The following is a 21,738-nucleotide window of genomic DNA, read 5'->3' on the forward strand; positions in this document are numbered from 1 at the left end:
TCAGGCCAGGCACCTAACTGCTCCCTACAGATGAGCAATACCTTGCAAGGAAGCCAGCACCGTGATGTAGTAGGCTAAGCCTCTGCCTGTGTCACGGGCATCCCATGTCGGCATCTGTTTGAATCCCAGCTGCTTGGCTTCCAACCCAACTCCCTGTTAATGTGCCTGAGAAAACAGTGGAAGATGGTTCAGGTGCATGGCCCCTGTCACTCGTGTGAAAAACCTGTAGGAGACTTCTGGCTCTTGACTTCAGCCTGACCAAGCCCCCTCCATTGCAGCCATTTGAGGAGTTGAGCAGTGGTTGATAAGATGGATCTCTACCCTCTGTGAGTCTGACTCTCAGGATGGAGTTGGGCTAAGAACACCAGCAGCTGATGCTGGGGCTGGTGATGCAAATGTTGTTTGGAGTGAGGACAACAGCTGGGTGAAAGTACGAAAGCAAGGGTGTGGAGAGGATATGGTGGGTACGAACACATGGGGATTAGCAGTGACAGTAAAGGTAGAGGAGGTGACAGCTGTGGGATGGAGGTGATGGAGGTGATGAAGGTGGTGGAGTGTTGGAGGTGGTGGAGGTGATGGAGTGATGGAGGTAGTGGAAATGTCAGGTATTGGAGGTGCTGGGGTGATGGAGGTGATGGAGGTGGTGGAGGTGGTGGAGGTGGTGGAGGTTTTGGTAGTGGTGGAGTGGTGGAGGTTGGTATGGAGCTGAGCACAGGCCACAGAGGTTAACTCCTGGCATCCACTGTGGTTACATATGCAGGCATGCCACGCCTGCTGCACCATCTGCACCTGCCTCCCTGTGGGGCTGTTGTCATGGACCCAGTGCCCTTGTCTGCGAGCTGCGCAGCCACAGGAACCTTCATCCCTGGGTGTGCAGCTGACAGGCACACTGGTGCATTCGTCACAGCAACAAAGTTCACCTCAGGTTCATGAACCCAGGGGTTCCTGCCCTTAGGACCTGAGGAGACAGCCAGAAAGGAAGGGTGCAGGGTGTGTACTTGACAGCTGCGCTCCTTTGGTGCTCATCAGGCCACGGTACAGATGTGGAGGGGCGTGGCCCGACTGCACCCAAGCCAGCTGTCTCTCATCTGGTTTCTTCTTCCTGATCCACCAGATTCTCTCCCAGACGGTGGAGGGACAGCAGCCTGGACAGACCTTGTATGTGGCACAGGCCCTTCCGTCTGTGGTGACAACAGCCCCGTGCCTCTGGGGACAGCACCTGAAGGTCCTCACGACCAGGTCTCAGGGGGAACACCTCTTGTGGTGGTCCTGCTTGCCACGCTCCTGACTCTCCTCACTCCGCTGAGGCTCAGGGCTGACCCTGGCTCACCGCCATTTTGGCCTCTTCTTGGTCACAAGGACCTCACATAAATACCTTCATCTGATTGCAGCGGGGTCAAAGTCCTAACACACAGCATCATGCTGAACATTCATCACTTGTAGAGATGTACAAAGGCAGAGGATGAGCTGCCCGCTTCCTGGGCATGGTCCCACCCGAGGTCACACCTTTCCACGACTCTGCTGGTGGCAGGACCCACTTGCCCCGGCCCAGTGCCCCAGGCGTGGGTCCTGCGTCTTATCTGCCACATGCGCCATTCTCCCCCCTCCTATGGTCCATGGGCACTGCCAGTTCCTGTTTACAATCCACACCCCACGTTTCCTTCCTCGGCCGTTTGCCTAAGCCCTCCCCACTGGCCAGGATATGGTGCCTTGCTTTCTACATGGGGCAAACCCTCTGCCTCTTTGAGCGTCCATGCACCTGCTTGGGTCCCCAGGTTGTCGCATCCAAGCAGCACAGGGCAGTAGAAGGCACAGATGCAAAGCAGATGAGTGGAGCTGCCGGTGGCCAGGGACTAGGTGGGTGGGGAGGCACTAGATGATGTCCAGGCAAGTCCTTTCGCTGGGCACTCCCAGACCTCAGCACAGGTCTAAAGTGAATCCCAATGGTACACAGGCGACCTTTTCACTACACAAAATGGGGCCTGCGGCTGGTGACATAGTGTGGCAGGCTAAGCCTCAACCTGCAGCACCAGCATCCCCTATGAGTGCTGGTTCTAATTCTGGCTGCTCCACTTCCAGTCCAGCTCCTTGCTGATGGTCTGGGAAAGCAGCAGAGGATGGCCCAAGTCCTTGGGCCCCTGCACCCATGTGGAAGACCTAGAAAAAGCTCCTGGCACCTGGCTTCAGACCAGGCCAGCTCTGGCTCTTGTAGTCATTTGGGAATTGAACCAGTGGATAGAAGATCTTTCTGTCTCTCCTTCTCTCTCTCTCTGCTTTTTGAATAAAAATCTTGTTTAAAAAAATAATAAGGCAGTACATTGGAATCTGTAGAGGACACCTGATACCACAACAGAGGACAGAACAAATGGATCAACCACCCCAGTCAAATGCTGGCAGTGAATATTTGGGCAAAAGGAGACTCTAAGGTGGACTATGTCAGCCAGTGGTTTCTGGAGAGATTTCATCGTTTTCGGAGTGGCGAGATCGGCAGTAATTCAGAACTGTTGAACTATTGAAACCTTTTGAGCAGAACCCTCAGAGCACGCCCCATATCGGGGATCCTGGGATGGCTGGGAGGCTGGGCGTGGCTTCTCCCCTTATCTCCCCCCCCCCCCCGCAGATAAAGGAAGGAAAAAAAGAAAATGTGGAGATGGTAATGTCACCCACCTTCCTGTAGCCCTTATCACCCTACTCAAATATGTAAAAATCATAAAAAAATAATTAATAATTTTCAAAAATGGGGCTTGAGGGAGGCAGAATTGATGCCTGTGGTGTCCTCAGACCGCTGGCACCCACCGGGGTCCACCCCCAGACGCACCAAGCAGGTAGCCCCTGCCGGCCCTGCCGGCCCTGGAGAGAGCCTAGGAGTGCTGAGAGAGCCTGGGGGTGCCTGAGAGCATCTGGGGGGTGGAGGGAGTGGACCCCCACCTTTTAAGATGCGCACTGACTTCCCTGTGAGGAGGCTGAGATAGCTCCTAAAAGTCAGACGCTCCAGAACTTTCCAAAACTTGTAACCACATCTTGTGGAGGCCTCCTGGAAAGCCAGGGAGAGTGCCGTGTGCCCTCCTAACTGGCAGGAGAGATGGGGTGCCAGGCCCAGCACCCCAGCTGACTTTTACTTCCACTTTCTCATTTCCTTTCTCCAGCTGATCCCCAGGAAGCACCCTGTCACTCTCAAGGATACCCCGATAGAGGGCCCAGGGTCAGCTGCTGAGCTGGCTTTAAATCCAGGACTCCCTGGCCCACCCACCTGGCCCCATTGGATTCCACAGATGCACTCTCTGGGGGCCCTGGTGTAAGGATGGACACCCAAGGGCACCAGCTCCCAGTCGCAGAGACCCCCCACCCCTCAAACTGAGGCTGCCTGACCTAGCAGACAGCCATGGAAGCCAGAGGTCCTGGGTGCAGCCCAGCCTTTCAATGTTACTGGGACAGTCTCAGAACAATCCCTCCCCCTTCCCGGAGCCTCAGTTTCCCTGCCGTGAGTAGGGCAAAAAGACTCCAGCCAGTGTCCATCGAGTGGGGTGTCCAGACGCTGCGAGACTGGTTCTGAGCTTAGTATTTCAGCCTCTTGCAACTCCTTGTGTAGCATGTAAGTCTGGCCTTGGTTTTCAGCTAGATGTGTGGTGTCAAGGCCTGGAATGAGCCAGGCCTGGGGGGCAGCCGGGATTAGTCCCTCTGGCCATCCCGCCTGACCATCCCGCCAGTCTGGCCTGATGGATGAGTCTGTGGGGTAGATGGGATGCTCCATGTTCTTGCCAGTGCCATTGCCCCATTCCGCTGGGCAGAAAACTGAGGCCAGCTGAATTGGGGTGTGGTGGGATCCTGAACCAGCAGTCAGGGTCCCTGTCCAGCTTTCTCTCTTCAAGTGCCAACGTGCAGGGCTATGCCACCCCACACTCACTCCCTCAGGGCCAGGCAGGTTGATCCACTTCCCCCTGGGGTGGCCCTGTCTCCCACAGAACCTGTGAAGATTACTCAATGGGTCCAGGGGACCCAGGGACTTAGAAGGGCAGGGCTAGGCTGCTGGAACTCCAGCAGGTGGATCCCATTATGCACCCAGCACAGAAAACCCAGGGACCACGCAGCCAGAGGGAACTCAACCAGCGGCAGCACCAGGGCTGGCTCCCTCTTCCCAAGCCCTCTTCCCAAAGACCCTGCAGCTTGTCCTGACCCTTGATCACCCCCCAACCCTGACCTCGGCCAGGGGCTTCCCCAAGCCGCACCAGGTGGTCCCTACCTGTGCCCCGGAAGGGGCTGTGGAGGCGGCAGATGGGCACCTGTGGCCTCAGGTGGGTCCCGTCTCAGTGTGCAACTGGCAGACTTTAGCACTGCCTTCACCATCCCTGAGCAATTATTAACCCCACCAAAGGCCACACCTCCTGGGCTGGGGCTGGCTCCCCCCGGGAGCCTGGAGCCGGGCAGGCTGCAAGCAGCTGGGTGACATCACAGCCTTAGGTCCCCACCCTGCTAACAGCAGCAAGGGCAGGTCAGTGGGGGCAACCGGGAAAATGCTGCGACCTATTGGGTTCTCATGCAGAGGAGGGAGGGCAACCTTGAGCTTGGAACCTCCCAGGTCTACTTTGCTTGTCACTTTACGGAGCCCCTCCATCGTTTCGTCCACCCCCAGGCTGGCTTTACCCTGTCCTGATGTGACTGTCCTCCCCTCAAGCAGCAAGCCCACCCAAGCTGATGTAAGAGAAAAGGGGACTCAGGCCCCAGGGCATGACCAGGAGCCATTCCCTGAGGAAGGTGGCCTGGACTGAGTGGGGTGGGAGTCGTTGCTTCCTCCTGCACCTGCTGGGACCCTGGGAGGGTGGACCAGCAGCCCCTCAGCCCAGATCCATCCAGAAATCGTGACATGCAAAATGAGCGACATGGCCATCTGTTGATCCTGGGAAGTCAGGGCCAACGTCAACGGAGCACCTGCTATATGCTCTGTTCTCACTCATGCTTGCCAGTCCACAGAAGATCCAAGGACCCTGCACGCCCAATTCTACAGAACCGAACAATCTGGGCATGGGTGTGGTACACAGCATGAATTTCTGCGTCTCCCTCCCTTGAGTGCCCACAACACTGAATCCACAACTTTAAAACACACACAGAGTTACAGAAAGAAGGAGCGACAAAGAGAGCTTCTTTTTTTTTTCCACCTGAATGTTTATTATCGTAGCGTTATAATAATCACCCTAACCCAGAAATAAGCCAGACATCCATCAATTGGGAATGAGTAAACAAAACAGTGTGGAATCCTCAGGGAAACATCATTCAGCAATAGAAAGCAAGAAACTATTGATACACTCAATGCTTAGATGAATCTCCAGAGAATTATAGTAAGAGGCAGAAAAAAAAAAGCTAGTCTCAAAATATCACCTACGTATGAGGGCACTTTGCATTTGGGGCTGTGTAACTGTCCCACAGCAATGGACTTGGTGCACGGATCCGATAATAACACGTGTGGACTCTGACTGATGGTCAAAGCTGAAGTTCATTAGTGGCATCAGACTTTATACTCTGAGGGTCATGTGGGAAAAGGGAGGAGGTATTGAGCTTATCGACAAAACCCATCAAAGAGAGCTTCTATCTGCTGTTTCACTCCCCAAATGGCTGCAACAGCTGGAGCTGAGCCGACCTGAAGCCAGGAGCCAGGAGCCTCCTCCAGGTCTCCCACACAGGTACAGGCCCAGGCACTTGGGCCGTCCTCCAGGTTTTCCATGCGGGTACAGGGACTTGGGCCATCCTCTCCCACACTGGGACCAAGCTGCTGATCGCGTTCTGTTTTGCTGTCTGCTTTATCCCTTGTGACGCTCAGCTCCTGGATCCTGGTCCATCTCTTTTACCCAGAACTTCAAGGTGAATGCTGTGTGGACTGCATTCAGGCCCAGCTTCTCCTGGTTTTTCTCTCTGGTTTTCCCTGCACCCAGATCTTTACACCTTTTCAAACTTGCAGCATATGTGATAATCGTGAACACACGCCCTAATGAAAGGGGCGGGCGCTGTAGCACCGTGGGTTAAGCTTCTTACTCCGCTCTGCTAACATACTTGGGAGGCGGCAGATGATGACTCCAAGCACTCAGATGCCCACCACCCACATGGGAGACCAGGATGGAGTTTCTGGCTCCCAGCTTCAGCTTCGAGGCAGACCTGCTATTTGACTAGAAGACCCACTTGGGAGCATTAACCTCTGTTACTCTGCTTGTCCAATAAATGAGTAAACACATATTTTGTTCATGCCTGACCTTAGTCACTCCTGACATAAGCCCAGTGTATAGCTCAGGCTGCCCCTGCCCGGGAGAGAACCCCCTCCCCCAGTAGGTATGAGTTCTTACAAAGTTGTGAATTCACGAGCCAGCACTGTGGTCTGATAGCTGGTACTTAACTTCCACGTGCAGTGCCAGCATCCCCTACGGGCACCGGTTCAAGTCCCAGCTGCTCCACTTCCCATCCAGCTCCCTACCTGTGGCCTGGGAAAGCAGTGGAGGACGGCCCAAGGCCTTGGGACCCTGCACCCGTGTGGGAGACCCGGAAGAAGCTCCTGGGTCCTGGCTTCAGCGGCAGGAAGTGAACCAGTGGATGAAAGATCTCTTTCTCTTTGCTGCTCTCCCTCTCTCTGTGATTCTGCCTTTCAAATAAACACAATGAATATTTAAAAATAAATAAATGTAAGACGCGGGGGCAGGATCAGTGACGTCCGGCATCCATTGCACACAGCCGGCCGTGGGAGCTCTGAGTGGTTCTGAGGGTGAGCTAATAGGAACGCCACAAATGCTGTGACTAAGAGGCCAGGCTCGGGGTCCAGGTCGCTGGGCTCAGCCCAGGCAGGGCCTGCTGCCCGACACCCCTCAGCCTGCCTTGCGAGAGGTGGGGAACACGACAAGAAGTCACTTACAGCACGTCCTGGGGACAACACCCCGTGCAGAGTAGGGCCTCAGGACAACGTGAGCTTGTAGTGTGTCGCAATGATGGCTGGGGAGGTTGCTGAACCACCACCCAAGTCCTACGTTGTCAGCAGGTGGCAGACTGCAAGATTTAAACAAACCTGAACACCTGTTCTTGCCCCTAACTTAGGGAGTCACGTGATTCCCCTCTCTTTTTTTTAAAGATGTTGTTATTTTTACTGAAAAGGCAGAGTTACAGGAGAGGCAGTTCACTCCCAAAGTGGTCACAAGGCCACAGCTCAGCTGATGTCCCACATCACTGCAGAAGCCCCAAGGCTTTGGGTCATCCTCTGTGGCTTTCCTAGGCTGGATGGAAAGTGGAGCAGCCTGGACACGAACCAGCACCCATATTGGATGACAGCACAGCGGAGCGAAGGGTTAGACAGGCCAGGCCCCTCATGACAGTTTTCCATAGAAAGCAGAGACTGATCTTCGTTGGTGACTTAACAGGGGGAAGACAGGTACCCCGCCTCAAGGCTCCCACGCTGCCTCAGACTAAGCAACTCGCCCTGGTCTGTCTGCCCTAGACCCAAGCCAGGGCCAAAGCCCCGAGTCCCTGCTCTGGCTGTCAAGAGCTGCTTACTGCCCAGCCTCCACCCTTGGACACACGGGCAAGGCTAGTGTAGGCAGGCAGTGCCCTGCCCATCTCAAGGAGCACCTGTCCACCAGCCCCAAGGGAGCCTGCAGAGCTCAGTGGACCCTGTGCCAGCATGATCACTATCTGAGTAATAGGTCCAGGTTCAAGATCAGTGTCAGGGAGCGGCAGGCTGCTGGGCAGGCCCTGATGTGGTCTCCTCATCCACTTGCCAGTTGGGGCCTTGGCTAAGGACCTCCATCACCCTGAACTTCAAGGCTCTCTGCGCAAAAAGGGCATACCAGCTCCACTGCAAAGGTTCCTTGTAAGCATGATGTGTGCAGCTGCTAAGTACAGCACACAGCAGAGGGGTGTGCGCTAAGCCCCAGCCTCATTCACCAGGGTCTCCTCCTAGCACCTGCCCTGTGCACTTCCTTCAATTTTTTTTTCTATTAAAAAGGCAGATCAGATTTATAGACAGAAAGACACAGAACGATCTTCCATCTAGGGTTAGAGGAGAGGCCCATATGGATCCTGGTGCACGCAGTGAGGATATAGCCACTAGGCTACCGTGCCGGGATACCTGTGTGCACTTTAAAAATACAGTCAGGGAGCAGGCGCTCACCACTCCCAGCAACGGAGTGCCTGGGTTCCACAGCAGCGCCAGCTTCTGGCAGATCCTGGAGGCAGCAGGGACGGTTTAAGCGATCCAGTCCCCAGCCTTAGCACAGCAAAGCCATTGGCAGGCATTTGGGAAATCAACCAATGAGCGCACGCTCTTCCTTTACGGCTCTTTCAAAACAAACAAAAACACCTTACGTGTGTGTATATATACAGAACACCTTGGGGCAGGCACAGTGGCACGCTGGGGAAAGCCAACACTTGCCAGCATTGTGGCAGAGTGGGGTAAGCCCCTGCCTGTGACATCAGGATCCCCTAAGGGTGCCGGTTTGAGTTCTGGCTGCTCCGCTTCCATTCTAGTTCCCTGCTAATGCGCCTGGGAAAGCAGCAGATGACCCCAGTGCTTGGACCCCTGTACCCACACGGGAGACCGAGATGAAGCACTGGTTCCTGGTTTCTACCTAGTTCTGGCCTAGTTGTATCTGTCTGGAAAGTGAACCAATGAGGGAAGTACTGTTTCTCCTTCTAACTCTACCTTTCGAATAAATTAATCTTTAAGGGTGGGCTGCTGGCAGCATAATGGCTTAGTGGCCAAGTCCTCAAGTTGCATGCTAGGATCCCATATGAGCGCCTGGGTGCCAGTTTGTGCCCCGGCTGGTCCTCATCCCATCCAGCTTGCTGTGGGAAAGCAGTCGAGGACGGCCCAAAGCCTTGGGACCCTGCACCAATGTGTGAGATTCAGAAGAAACTCCTGGCTCCTGGCTTCGGATCAGCTGCAATCAGTTGAGCTCCAGCTGTTGTGGCCATTGCAGCCATTAGGTGGACTGAAACAGCAGGGAAGACAATTCTCTCTGTAGATCTGCCTTCCAATAGAAAATCTTTTTAAAAAATAAATAGGGCCCGGCAGCATGGCCTAGCGGCTGAAGTCCTCTCCTTGAAAGCCCCGGGATCCCATATGGGCGCCAGTTCTAATCCCGGCAGCTCCACTTCCCATCCAGCTCCCTGCTTGTGGCCTGGGAAGGCAGTCGAGGACGGCCCAAAGCTTTGGGATCCTGCACCCATATGGGAGACCCGAAAGAGGTTCCTGGTTCCCAGCATCAGATCGGCTCACTTGGGGAGTGACTCATCGGATGGAAGATCTTCCTCTCTGTCTCTCCTCCTCTCTGTATATCTGACTTTGTAATAAAAATAAATCTTTTAAAAAAAGATTTATTTATTTTAAAATAAATAAATAAAAATTTTCACGGCCTCTCTGCTGTGCGCATCCTCAGGGCTCATATGGAATACTGGCTTGCTCCCAATGAACTGTGTGATGGGGGTAACACGGGAGCCCCCCATCCCCAGCAGGATGCCGCCTGAGCTAGCCTGGAGATTCTAGAGGGTGACTGGCGCGGGTATGCGTTCAAACCCTCCACGTCTCGGTCATTCCTGGTTCCTGCACTTTGCAAGGTGCAAAGTCCCTTTGGCTGCTGTTTTACAGTCGACGGAGCAGCCTCAGCGACAACAAGACCTTGGGAACAAAGACCAACTTCAACTCCCGGACCCGGAACCCTTCTCCGGGGCAAAACTGTTCTCTCACGGCGCCCCCTCCCGATGGCTGCTCTACCAGCAACCCACGGAAGCCAGAAAAACTGGCCAGCCTCCGGGGCCGAGGCGGGGCGCCTTCCGAGGTCCTCGCGGCCAGGGCGGAGGCGGCTCCCCGGAACCGGCCCGCGGGAGTGCGGGCAGGCCGTCCCCGCTGCCGGCCGCCAGGGTCACCTCCTCCTGCGCTCCCGTTTCACAGCCGAGGAAGCAGGCTAAGGGGAGAGGCCGCAGTGGGGACCAAGGCCGGGGCACGGCGGGGAGCCCCGAGGACGGCACGGGGAGCCCCGGGGACGGCGGGGAGCCCCGAGGACGGCACGGGGACGGCACGGGGACGGCACGGGGACGGCACGGGGAGCCCCGAGGACGGCACGGGGACGGCAGGGAGTCAGGGGCACGGCGCGGAGCCCGGGGACCGCAGGCCCCGAGCGCGACGCCCTTGCGCGCCCTTTCGCCGCCCGACGCAGAGTGGGCGTGGCCCAAACTCGCCGCGCTCTCCCGGCTCCTCCTCCTCGGCCCCACCCCCCTGCCATCGCGCGTGTGTGGTGCAGTCCGGGCGGATCCATTTACGTGGGAGCCGGGATCGGCGGGCCTGGAGACGCGCAGCCGGCCTTGCACACCGCCTCCCCCCCGCGCGCGCTCCGGTGGTGGAGTCCACGGACAGTTCCACTGCGCCCGGCCCGGGGAGGGGGTCGCGCGGCGCTCGGGACCCCGGGCTGCAGCGGGAGCGACGCGCCTGCCGCCGGGTGGGGGTGGAGCCCCGCCGCAGCCCCAGGTAACACCGGGGTTCCGAACCTGCGCCGAGCGCCCCGGGCGCGGGGCTGGCGAGCACAGCGATAGGGGGCGGTCGCGCGCTGGCCGAGGAGCGCAGGGGCGTCCAGCCAGGCCTCGGAGTGCGTCCTGCCGCCCGCCCGCCTCCCCGCCCTGAGCTCGCTGGTCCCGGTCCGGGAGCCAGACCCGCGCTGCCCGCCCGCAGGTCCAGGCGCCTGCCTCTGGGGAGTCCCAGCGTGCCCATGGCTGCGGCCGAGCCCCCCTGGGCCAAGCCGCTGGGGAGGGTCCGGGAAGTGCACTGCACCCCAGTACCACCACTGCACCCCAATATCGCCGTTAGTGCATGCAGGCCGTCGCGCGTGCAGGGGTCCGGAAGGGTCACACAGCAGCTGGTGGTGAGGGCTGGAGAGGGGAGAGGCCAGGGGAGCCGCTGTAAGGTGGGGGGGAGACAGGGGAGATTTACTGGAACTCATCTCCGTGGATCTGCCGCGCCCCCCGACTTTCGTGTCCGAGGAGGGCACAGTGCCTGTGGGCTGTTGCACTTGGTGGGAGCTGCAGAGAGGCAGGGGTGTGAATCAGAAAGGGGCACCCCGCCACCCCCGCGGCTCAGAGCTCACACCCAGATGCACACCCGGACAGCCGGGCAGGTGTAGGCTCAGCCCCGCCTACACCTGGGCTGGCTGCTCACAGCGCCCGGGGAGGGGGAGGAGGGCAGGCTAGCAACTTTTTTCCAGGTCGCAGAGCTGGCTTCTGAAGGACTGCGCCTCGCCAGCCCGCGCGGTCAGTGAGCTGGGGGCTTCATACACACCATCGCTCCCGGAGGAGGGACAGAGGGGGAGAGGAGCCCCATAACTTAGGCAGGTTCTCAGAGCCGAAGGCAGGGTACTTGCCGACCCCAGTCCCGCCGCCCCCTCCCACGCGCGCGAATGCATTGGGTTCCCCCCAGCCCACCCTGTGGGTGCCAACGTGTGCGGGACTCAGGTGTGTGGGGGCGTCTAGGATGTCAGAGTTCCAAACCGGCGGTCCCAGCCTGTGTCCCGTATTAGTATCCTGTGTTCCTACGGCCTACTTAGGAAGAGAGGGGTTTGAGGGGCGCTGGAGGAAAGGCAGCCAGCTGTCCCAGCCAGGCTCTAAGGCAGGCAGGCAGGAACCCCTGCTGGGCTGGGCTGGGCCCCAGCAGGAAGCGGTGACCACACCCTCCTCTTCCTGCTGGGGCCTGTCCTAGGCCCTCCCATCTACGAAGGGGGGTAGATTCTGGAATGTGGGATCCCTTGTTTGGGGAACGACCGGCTCCTCCAGTGTGTGTTCTGGAGCTGCCCAGGAGGCTCCGGTCTGCTGGGTTTCTGCTTGCAGTGGGGAGGGGGCAGGCACCTGTGTTTAGATGCCAGAACAGCCTCTCTAAGGGGGGAGTGGCAGGTGGTTGGCGTGGCATGAACCAAACTGGAGGATGAGGCGGCAGGCTGGGCCCCTTCTCTGGGTGCCACTGGGTGGTGATGGCATTGCTTTTCACCTGGGTCTGCTCACCCGCCACCGTGTGGGGCAGACTCCGGGGTGGGACCCGCTGAGCCCCTTCCCTGCCTGTGGTCATGCTGCAGGGAGGGGATTCGCTGCCAGGCTCAGAACCATTTTCTGTCAAATGCAAGCGAACGGTGCCTGCCTGTCAAGGAGGCCAGGCCACTTCCCACCCGGGGGGTCCCAATGCACAGGATTTTACAGAAAAATTCATATTTCTGGCACCTCTTGGCAAATTAGGAAATCTGGCAATATTGTGTCCTGACCCTCCACCGCCATCAGACCTGTGACTTTTTGTTTGTTTATTTTTGGCTGTGTCTAAGCTGCCTTGTGCACCTGGCCTCGAAGCCCTGGGGAGAAGTCCCCCAGGGACTGGGGATTTACTGAGGGGCTTCCTACGGCCAGCCCCAGGCCGGTGGGCCATGTAGAGCTGGGATTTCCGGGCCTTCCGGAGGGTCAGGGACAAACCCAGAGCCTGCCCTTGGGCATTCACCCAAGAGCCTGTTTAGGACACATGGAGCCAGCCTCTGATCTGCTGGGCCGGCCCTGATCTAGGCAGGGGTGAGTAGGGAGTGTTACACAGCTGGGCTGGAAGTGTGCAGGTGGGTTGAGGCTGCAGGTTTCTTGCTGGTGGTGGCGGGAAGGGCTGAGGTGGTCTGGCTCCAGGGCCTTGAACCCGAGATCCTCCTCTGAGCCATGAGCTTGGGTTACCCCTCGGATGGCTGACTTCTGGGAAGGCCAGGCCCTGGGTCCCTTACAGCGGGAGGGGATTGTTGAGTGAGACATACTGTGATTGTGACAGGGCTGTGGGCACATGAAATAGTAAGAGGTGAAGCGGGGGGGGGGGGCGGGGGGGTGCACCTGGCCCTGTGTTCAGAGGTGGAGAAGTTGGATGCAAGCTGGAGACATCACAGCTTCCTGAAAGAGGTGACATGACACAGTAGGAGAGGCTCGGGAGCGAGGGGACGGCGGCAGTGGGGGGGCAGAGGCCCAGGCGGTCCCACCTGACTGTGCAAGGGGTGCTGGGAACGAGCCCCACAGCTGTGGACGGGGAGAGCTTGCTTAAGGGGCCAGAGTGGCACTGGGCAGTGTGCTTGCTTGGCTGCAGTAACCCACTGCCAGAGGCACGTGTGTGCGCGTGTGCGCAGTGCAAGAACCCTCTGCTGTGGGCACAGCCTTGTAGCTGCTTTCATAGGATGGCGAACACGGGACACTTCAGGGAACGCTAGGATTCGATGGTGTGTTTGGTATAAGTTGGTGAGATCCATGCATAGCTTTTCCTCATCATGCATGTTTTTGGTCAAGTTTGACCCCTCTTTAGAGGTTGACAGAGACCTAGGAGGTGAGGAAACGAGTTGATGGAAAAAGAAGCATCGCCGTGTTAACCCACCTGCCTGTTCCGTGCACTGGTTATACCTGCGGTTTGGCTGTACTGTGGCAAGGAGTTGCTAAGAGAGATCCCCAAGTTCTCCCCTCCACTCCTGGACCCGGCTACTGTTACACCTTGCAACCTTTCCGCAACTTGGTTTCCATTTTTAAAGGCAGACAGACATGCTCTTCCATCTGCTGGTTCACTCCCCCAACACCACAGCCAGGTCTGGGCGGGAGAAAGCCAGGAGTCCCAGGGTGCAGGTTCACAGGAAGCTGCACTGGCTCTGGGACTCCAACCCAGCACCCTGATATGGAATGTGGGTGTCCTGAGCAAGGGGCTTTACCCGCTGGGCCACACTCCTGCCTCTCGGTTTGTACCCTGACATAAAGAAAGTGGCTCCAGAAACAACTCCCGACCCCATGCAGACTTAAGCGACGTTCACGTAATGCCTTGTTACTTTGCTGAGCGCTTGGCGGCTGCAACGAGGAGCCCAGGGGCTGATGACACGGATGCACTGCCCACTCTTTACGAGGCTTGCCCCAGCCCCGCGGGGTCCGGCTGCCGACCCACGTGGGGCCGACACCCCAGCCGCCGTCCCGGCCTCGGCCCTGCACCCCAACTCCGGCCGGGCCCCGCCCCCGCGCCGGGTCTGTGACGTCAGCGCGCCCGGAGCCAATCCCGCAGCGCGGCAGGCGCGAGCTCGTTTGCATAGGCCGCCGGCCATTGGCCCGTGGGGCGACCCCGGCCGTCTCGGCTCCTTAAAGACGCCGCGTGTTATAAACAAGGAGATGTGGGGCAGGCGGGCCGTGAGGTCATCGTGCGGCCGCGGCTCGGGGCGGTGACGTCACCCCGGGACGCCTGCGGGGCCCGGGCTCGGAGGGTCAGCGGCCAGCGCCGGGGCCGGCTGCGGAAGTCAGGCTCGCCGCGTCCGGCCCCCGAGGAGGGGGGACCATGACACAGTAAGTCCGGGCTGGCTGCGGCTCGGTCGGCGGGAGAGGCGGGTGTGCGCGTCCAGGCGGGAGCAGCGGCCGAGGCCTCCTTCCCACCCTGAGGTCCCCATCTTTGTCGGCGCGCCTGGCCCCGCCCCTCGCCTGCACGAGGGCTGCGGTCCCTTTAAGGGCGAAGGTGGGGGCGAGGAGAAGGAGGAGGTTTAAATTTTTTTTTTCTGTGTGGTCAAGATGGCGGCGCTCGAGTCACGTGCCCCGCCGCGGGGCGTGATTGGCGGGCGGCGCCCGCGTGGGGCGGGGCTCCGGCGCGCGTCGGCGGGCGCGCTCCCGCGAGCTCCCCCGCCAGCCCGCGCGCGCGCCCCCGCCGCGCCGAATGTTGTGAATCAAACGTGGGATTCGTTCCATTCCCCGGCCGCGGCGGACAGTTCTTAAAGGGCCAGCCGCGTCCTGCGCCGAGGAGGAGCTGGGCCGCGCGCGGGCCTCGCCGGGCGGACACAACAAAGAGCCAGGGCCCCGGAAGGCGCCGGGCTGCCCCCGGACAGGGGCTGGGTGGGGAGCGCATTGTTCCCCCTCGGCCCGGCCTGGCCAGCCCAGACGGGGGAACAAAGGAGGCAACGTGCGGCCCGAGGTGAGTCGGGCGCCCCCGAGTCCCCCCAGTCGCGCACCCCTCGAAGTCCTGTTTTCTCTCCTCCCGCGCTGGGACGGGGCCCGTGACCCCACGGGCTGCGCAGGAGTTAATCCGAGGCGGCCCGGACTGGGGGGGTCCCGCGCACCCCCAAGCCCAGGTCGCGGGGCTCCCCGCTCCCCAGGGCTGAGCTGCGGTTGGCGAGGAAGGAGCCGCCCCCTCCCCCTGCGGCCGCCACTTCCTTTGTTGTTGCTTTTGTCTCACGCCGCGCACATGGTCCGGGAGCCTCGGCTCTTAAAGTCACAGCGCTCTGGCCCGGGCGCTGCAGGCTGGCCTCCCGCCCCTGCGGCTCCCAGAGGCGGGAGTGGGACGCAGGGGCGCGAAGGAGGCACCCCGGTTGGGAGCAGGGACTCGAGGGAGGAGGCACCCCCGGTGGGGCGCAGGGGCTCGAGGGAGGAGGCACCCCTAGTGGGGCGCAGGGGCGCGAAGGAGGCACCCCTAGTGGGGCGCTGGGGCTCTAGAGAGGAGGCACCCCTAGTGGGGCGCAGGGGCTCGAGGGAGGAGGCACCCCTGGGGGACCCCACGCCCGGGCCGGGTGCCTGCGGAAGCTCTCCCCACCATTAGCACCACCCGAGGCTGTGCCCCACGGGAATGCAGCGGCTCCCTCCCCCACTAACGGGACCATCTGGGTTCTCTTCTGGCTTTATTTGGGACGAAACCTCGGCACCCCCTTGTACGGAGGTGGCAGCAGAGGTTCAACGCAGGGAAGGCATTTCCTTGGCCAAGGTCACCCCGGGAGTCTGGTTGGCCGAGGACTTGGTGGGGAGCTTTGCCTAGGGGAATGGGGTTGCTGCCCGTCTCTTTCTCTGGGAGAGGGCGTGTCTCTCCTGTGGGGTGCCGTGCTGCCAGCAGGGTTATGCCCAGGGCAGCGCCTACCCGGGCGAGGTGAAACTTGGTTAGGGGCGCAGGACAGCATGCAGGTGTGGGCAGGTAGGGAGGGGGCCACCAGGGCACCCTTGCTGTTTGACCTTGAGGAGGTGGGTGGTGGGAAATACTTTACGGACTTCCGTACTTTCTTCCAGGTCTGAGCCGTGAGGCCAGCCTGGGGAGCTGGAGGGTGAGGGAAGCTGAGCCTGGGCTTTGGGCCTCAGTTGTCTCCACTGTGAAGTGGGTGTGTCCTCTCTGCCGCCGCCCACCCTGGTTTTCCAAGCCCACGCAGCTCCTTCCCTTGACTCGCACTTGGCCTGGAGGGGTTGGGGGCAAGCCTTGCCTGTGCCCTGGGAGGTGGTGGTGGTGGTGAAGCCGTGGTTCCTTTGTTGGGCTGCCGCAGAATGAGCCACTGCGCAGGGGACCCAAACCTGGCATTGGCTCCGTAGCTGTTCTGGGGGGTCCCCCTGTGTGGTCAGACTGCTGGGTCATGTGCCAGCAGGGTTCTTTTTATTTATTTATCTATTTGGGATTTATTTATTCTACCTGAGAGCCAGAGTTTTAGGGAGAGCGTAGGAGAGAGCAAGAGAGTTCTTCCATCCGCTGGTTCACTCCCCAAATAACCCTGACAGCCAGAGCTGGACCAGTCTGAAGCCAGGAGCCAAGAGGTTTTTCCTGGTCTCCCGTGTAGGTGCTGGAGCCCGAGGCCTTGACCATCTTTGCCTGCTTTCCCAGGCTGTGATCAGGGAGCTGGATGGGAAGTGCAACAGTCAGGACTGGAACTGGTGCCTGAGTGGGATGCAAGCATGCTAGGTCGGAGTGCAGGGGAGAGGGGGGCCGGCATGGTCCTAGCTGGCCGGCTGTGAACTTGTCAGACACACCGGGGTCCTTTTGCCCCAAGGCTGCTGGGTCCACTGCTGTGCATGGCCTCAGGATGTGGGGCCTGTCTTTGCTCTGGTTTTCTCTGTCAGGCCCTCTGGGGCTCCCCAGGCACCTCTGAGCTGCAGCAGAGGGTCCCGAACCTGGCTGTGCCTTAGAGACCCCTGGGAGGTTTGGAGAAAAATCTCTGACTTTGCTCTCTGCCTGCACCTCTCCAAAGATCCTGACACAGAAGGGGCTTGGGAATTTCTCCAGATTTCCCTTCGCTGCTGTTCTGCTTAGCTGAGGTATAAGCTGGGATCAGGAGGATGCATGCTCAGCCCTACTTCCTAGCCCGGGACCCCCTGTGGTGGACGGCCAGAGAGGGGCAAGAAAACCCACTGTGGGCAGCACCTGCTGGGTGGGACAGGATTCACCGCCTGTTTCCCCTCCCACAAAAGGCTGCAGGGTTTTTTTGTTTGGTTTTGTTTTTCTTCCTTCTCTTTGTAAGCCCCTCATGATTTAATCGTCAGCTCTGCTGCCAGAAGTGGCCTGGGCACCTGGGCTCTCCTGCACACAGAGCAAGGAGGCGGGGGAGGAGGAGTGTGGGTTGCAGCCTGACTGGGCGCTGTTCTAGAAAGTGGTGAGGAGTGGAAACAGTTGCTAGTGAATAAGCCTGGAGGCAGGTGCTCAGCTGCCCCTTCCCTGGGCTCCCTGGCTGTGCCACTTCCGGGTGCCCTGGGGCTTTGTGAGATGGATGAGGGGCGGGGAGCAGGAGCAGCCTAGGACTGGGCTTGTTCACCTCCTCTCAGTTTGACATAGGGCCTGGCAGCTTCCAGAGTTTTCCATGGCCGTCTTAGGAGTTAATGGAGACACCTGGAGCTGAACAGGTCTCCTCTCCCACCCCCACCGCGCGCCCCGCCATCCCCCCGACCCGGGTGGGGTGCCCAGCTTGCTGCTGGGGTTCTTGCTTCCCTTTTTTCGCCCCCCTGCCACTCTGGGGACTCTGGCTGCACAGGGCAGCTAGCGGCCCACCTGCCTTCATCTTCTAGAAGGCCTGGGCCAGGGCACCCGTCATGACTGCTATCACAGCAGAGAGCGAAGGCTGATAAGCCCCCCTGCTGCCCTTGACAGCCTCTTGCTCAGCCTCCACTTTCGCTTCTGTGAAATGGGCTCACCAGGCCTTCCTTGAAGGGTAGATGAAGTCACACGAGGGTAGGCACTAATGAAAAAAAGATGGCATAAATGTCGCTTTGGAGGGGCAGGAACTAGGTTAGACCCTCCTGCTAAAGGAGGCAGGCTCAGGCCCAAGCCCCCAAGACAACCCAGGGGGTTGCAGTAGGGATGGCTGGAGCCCCAGGGACAGCTCCCGGGGTGAGGCGGGCTCACTTGAGGTGAGAACCAGCTGGCCCAGATGCTGTTGGCCAGGCCTCAGACTCATCCCATCCCAGCGAGCAGGCAGCTGAGTCCTACAGAGGCTGTCCCTGCTCCGTCTACCCCAACGTGCACAGGGGCTCTGCAGTCAGTCACCCCACAGGTGCTTGCTCTGCCTCTTCACACCACAGGCCAGAGAAGGGGGCAGGCTTTCCGTGCCTCAGTTTCCCCTTCCTTGCCTCCTAGGGTTGTGAGCCCCGGCCCAGCCCCTCCACCCCCATATCCCTCTGATGCGACCATGGGCTCTGGCAGCAACTAGGTGGCCCCCGTCCACCCCTGTGGCTCCACGACGCATCTCTGCAGGACCCCGCAGCACTGCAGGCCAGCTCTGGGGAAGGTAGGAAGGAAGATCCCTGAGCTACCCCACCCCCTCCCTGGCAGGGCTGTGTCCCCTGGTTTTCTCTCCCTGCTCTGTGATGAGTGGCACCCCCTCAGTCCTACCAGGGCCTCCTCTCTGTGGTGCAGCCCCGGCCACCAGGGCCGCCTGGCCAGCCCGCTTGCCCAGGATGAGCGCTTCCCCTCCCAGCAGCCACTGCCCCGGCCGCCACACCTCCCCGTAGAGGAGCGCCGAGCCTCGGCTCCTGCCGGCGGGAGCCCCCGAATGCTGCACCCGGCCACCCAGCAGAGCCCGTTCATGGTCGATCTCCACGAGCAGGTGAGTGCGGTGTGGCCCCAGTGCGGCAGTTGTGCCAGGGGGGCACGGGCAGAATGCCTGCTCTGTTCTCTGGAGTCAAGGCAGGTGGAACTCGCCCCTGCTTCTTAGTGGTGGGTAAACTGAGGCCTTATGTCCAGGCTTCCTCCCCACAGGTGCATCAGGGACCTGTCCCTCTGTCCTACACGGTCACCACCGTGACGACCCAAGGCCTCCCGCTGCCTGCGGGCCACCACGTCCCCGGCTGCAGCGCCCAGCAGCTCCCAGCATGCTCCGTGATGTTCAGCGGGCAGCACTACCCGCTCTGCTGCCTCCCGCCCCCTGTGAGTGCGGAGGGCGTGCACTCCCCCTCCCCAGGGACAGGTGGCCCGCTCAGAGTCCCTCGTCGCTCTGCACTTGCTGGAGCAGAGGCTGTGGGCCCACACTGGTGTGTTTCCCCTGGGTGGCTGAGGGCAGGGCCTCCCCGGCGCCAGCCCCTGGGTGGCAGCTGGGCCCGTGTGCCTTCCCGTCCGGCCCCGAGCCCAGAGGAGCCTTCGCCAGCGCCACCTCCCTCTCTCAGCAGCTGATCCAGGCATGCACTATGCAGCAGGTCCCTGTGCCCTACCAGGCCTACCCCCACCTCATCTCCAGTGACCACTACATCCTGCACCCGCCACCGCCGCCGGCCCCGCCCCCCCAGCCCGCCCACCTGGCGCCGCTGGGGCAGTTTGTGTCACTGCAGACCCAGCACCCGCGTCTGGTGAGTTCAGGGATCAGTGCAGGGGGGGTTTCTCTCAGCCCCGATTGTGGCTGACACCCCATGCCACACCTCCTCAGCCCCTACAGCGGCTCGACAGCGACGTGGACCTGCGCGGGGACCAACATCCCCTGGGGAGCTTCACCTACTCCACCTCCGCCCCTGGCCCGACCCTGTCCCCTTCCGTGCCCCTGCACTACCTGCCCCATGAGCCGCTGCACCAGGAACTGTCCTTCGGCGTGGTGAGTGCCCCCCCCGACGCCCCAGCCCAGGCTGTTGGGCCCTGGGAGGAGCAAGGCTTGACCCCTCTCCTGGCCCTCTGCTTGCAGCCGTACTCCCACATGATGCCTCGAAGGCTGGGCACCCAGAGATACCGCCTGCAACAGCCGCTGCCCCCGCCACCTCCGCCCCCGCCCCCACCGCCTTACTACCCCAGCTTCCTGCCCTACTTCCTGTAAGTACCAGCACAGGATGCCCTGTGGGCAGACCCAAACTCAACCCTCACCACCTAGATACATAGCAGGGGGCCGAAGGGCAGCTCCCCTACCCTAGGCAGGATGGGGCTGCGTTTGCTTGGAGGGAAGCCCGGGGAGCATCTCCGCACCGCCTGCCTTCTGCCCTCGCTGCCCATGCCTGTCTTCCCGTCTAGCTCGATGCTGCCGATGTCGCCCACAGCCATGGGCCCCTCCATCAGCCTGGATCTGGACGTGGACGATGTCGAGATGGAGAACTATGAGGTCCCACGGGAGCCCCTGCTGGAGAGGGTGGCATTGGGGAGCACCCCTGTGTGCACAGCTGACCCGCCCCCTCCTCCTGCCCACGTGCAGGCCCTCCTGAACCTGGCCGAGCGCCTGGGTGACGCCAAGCCCCGCGGCCTCACCAAAGCGGACATCGAGCAGCTCCCGTCCTACCGCTTCAACCCTGATAGCCATCAGTCTGAGCAGACGCTGTGAGTGGCCACCCCATCCCATGCCCCCCGCACCTCACCGGGCTGCCTTCTCCCCCGCTCAGCAGCGCTGCTGTGCCCTTCCCGCCCAGGTGCGTGGTCTGCTTCAGTGACTTTGAGGCCCGGCAGCTGCTCCGTGTCCTACCTTGCAACCACGAGTTCCACACCAAGTGTGTCGACAAATGGTTAAAGGTACAGCTAGACTTACCACCTCCACCACCCCCTGGCACCCCTGGGGGTTTCCTGTGTGATGGGGAAAGAGCACATCTTAAGGGTGCAGGGACCAGGTAACCCCCAGCCTCCCAGGCAGCCCAGCAGACACAGGTGAGCGCCAAGACTCATGCACCCCCTGCTCTCCCACCCCCACCCCCAGGCCAACCGGACGTGTCCCATCTGCCGGGCCGATGCCTCCGAGGTGCCCCGGGAGGCCGAGTGAGGCCCCACGGCTGCCCAGGAGAACCCTGCCTGAAGCCTTGGAAACTCGGGGGGTGGGCAGGGACGGGTGGGGGGAGGACCCGAGAGGGGAGTTGGCAGAAGCCTGCCCCGTCACCCTCCCCCCTGCTCGCACCCCTACCTGCATCTCCAGAGCTGGTGCCAGGGTCTGCCCCACAAAAGCCCCTGCAATAAGCCCTGCATTTGCCAAGCTCCAAAGACTCCTCCCCGCTCTACCTGCCTGGCCGCCCACACCCTTGCAGAGCTGCCCTAAGGGATCCCTCCCCAGAGCGCTGGGGGGAGTCTACTGGCCCTGGGGGTTGGGGTAGGGGTGGTGAGACGGGGGCATCTGGGAAGGAAGAGATCCTTGGCCCCAGGGTGGACAGAGAGGGCACCAACCTGGGGCACGTGGTTTCTTGCACTGACCGCTGGCTATGGCACTGCCCAGGATGTGGGCAGGCCTTGGCAGGAGGCCATTTCCTGAGCCCTAGGCAGTGCCGAATGTGCCAGCCCTCGACCCCAGGCGGCCTCAGGCAGCCCAGCCCGTAACAGGCTGCTGTGGGTGTGACTGGTGAAGGGGGGCCTGCACCCCCTGCACAGTGTTCCAGCCCCACCTGTGGGCTGGAGGCTGCCTCCAGGCAGGGCCCCTGTATCCCAACAGGACCTGGGCTAGGCAGAGCGCACTCCTGCGATCCCGGGGTGCCCCTCCTGGCAGTGAGGCCGTGCCTGATGTCCCCTCTCTGTTTTGCATGACTGTGAGGAGCTGCAGTTTTTTTTGTTTATTCATTTGGCCCAAAAAATCACATGTAGGT

The 21,738-nt window shown here is 60.6% G+C and overlaps 1 protein-coding gene across 9 annotated transcripts; it reads left to right on the forward strand.

Annotated features, from left to right (window-relative positions):
• The first annotated feature begins 10,283 nt into the window (after positions 1–10,283).
• Positions 10,284–21,145, forward strand: RNF44 (ring finger protein 44). Of its 9 annotated transcripts, none has more exons than XM_058677389.1 (11): positions 10,284–10,489; positions 18,347–18,497; positions 18,596–18,815; positions 18,968–19,135; positions 19,372–19,551; positions 19,629–19,790; positions 19,878–20,002; positions 20,198–20,285; positions 20,376–20,497; positions 20,587–20,686; positions 20,868–21,145. In XM_058677389.1, exons 2-11 carry the CDS (start codon positions 18,391–18,393, stop codon positions 20,928–20,930), a joined length of 1,335 nt encoding a protein of 444 aa, XP_058533372.1. In that variant the 5' UTR covers positions 10,284–10,489; positions 18,347–18,390; the 3' UTR covers positions 20,931–21,145. The 9 variants fall into 9 exon arrangements, with proteins under 9 accessions (XP_058533372.1, XP_058533371.1, XP_058533370.1 ...); XM_058677388.1 differs by lacking the exon at positions 10,284–10,489 and adding an exon at positions 12,834–12,924; XM_058677387.1 differs by lacking the exon at positions 10,284–10,489 and adding an exon at positions 14,100–14,328.
• Positions 21,146–21,738: the final 593 nt, after the last annotated feature.

This window comes from Ochotona princeps, chromosome 19 (genome assembly GCF_030435755.1).
Source record: "Ochotona princeps isolate mOchPri1 chromosome 19, mOchPri1.hap1, whole genome shotgun sequence".
Classification (NCBI taxonomy): domain Eukaryota; kingdom Metazoa; phylum Chordata; class Mammalia; order Lagomorpha; family Ochotonidae; genus Ochotona; species Ochotona princeps.

What these genes read in the sequence shown, in the direction of transcription:
- RNF44 (XM_058677389.1), top strand. Translation starts at nt 18,391, where the DNA reads ATGCGACCATGGGCTCTGGCAGCAACTAGGTGGCCCCCGTCCACCCCT. An exon ending in TCTGCTGCCTCCCGCCCCCT is followed by an intron (nt 19,136 to 19,371) that starts GTGAGTGCGGAG and finishes TCCCTCTCTCAG; the next exon opens with CAGCTGATCCAGGCATGCAC. An exon ending in TCGAGATGGAGAACTATGAG is followed by an intron (nt 20,286 to 20,375) that starts GTCCCACGGGAG and finishes GCCCACGTGCAG; the next exon opens with GCCCTCCTGAACCTGGCCGA.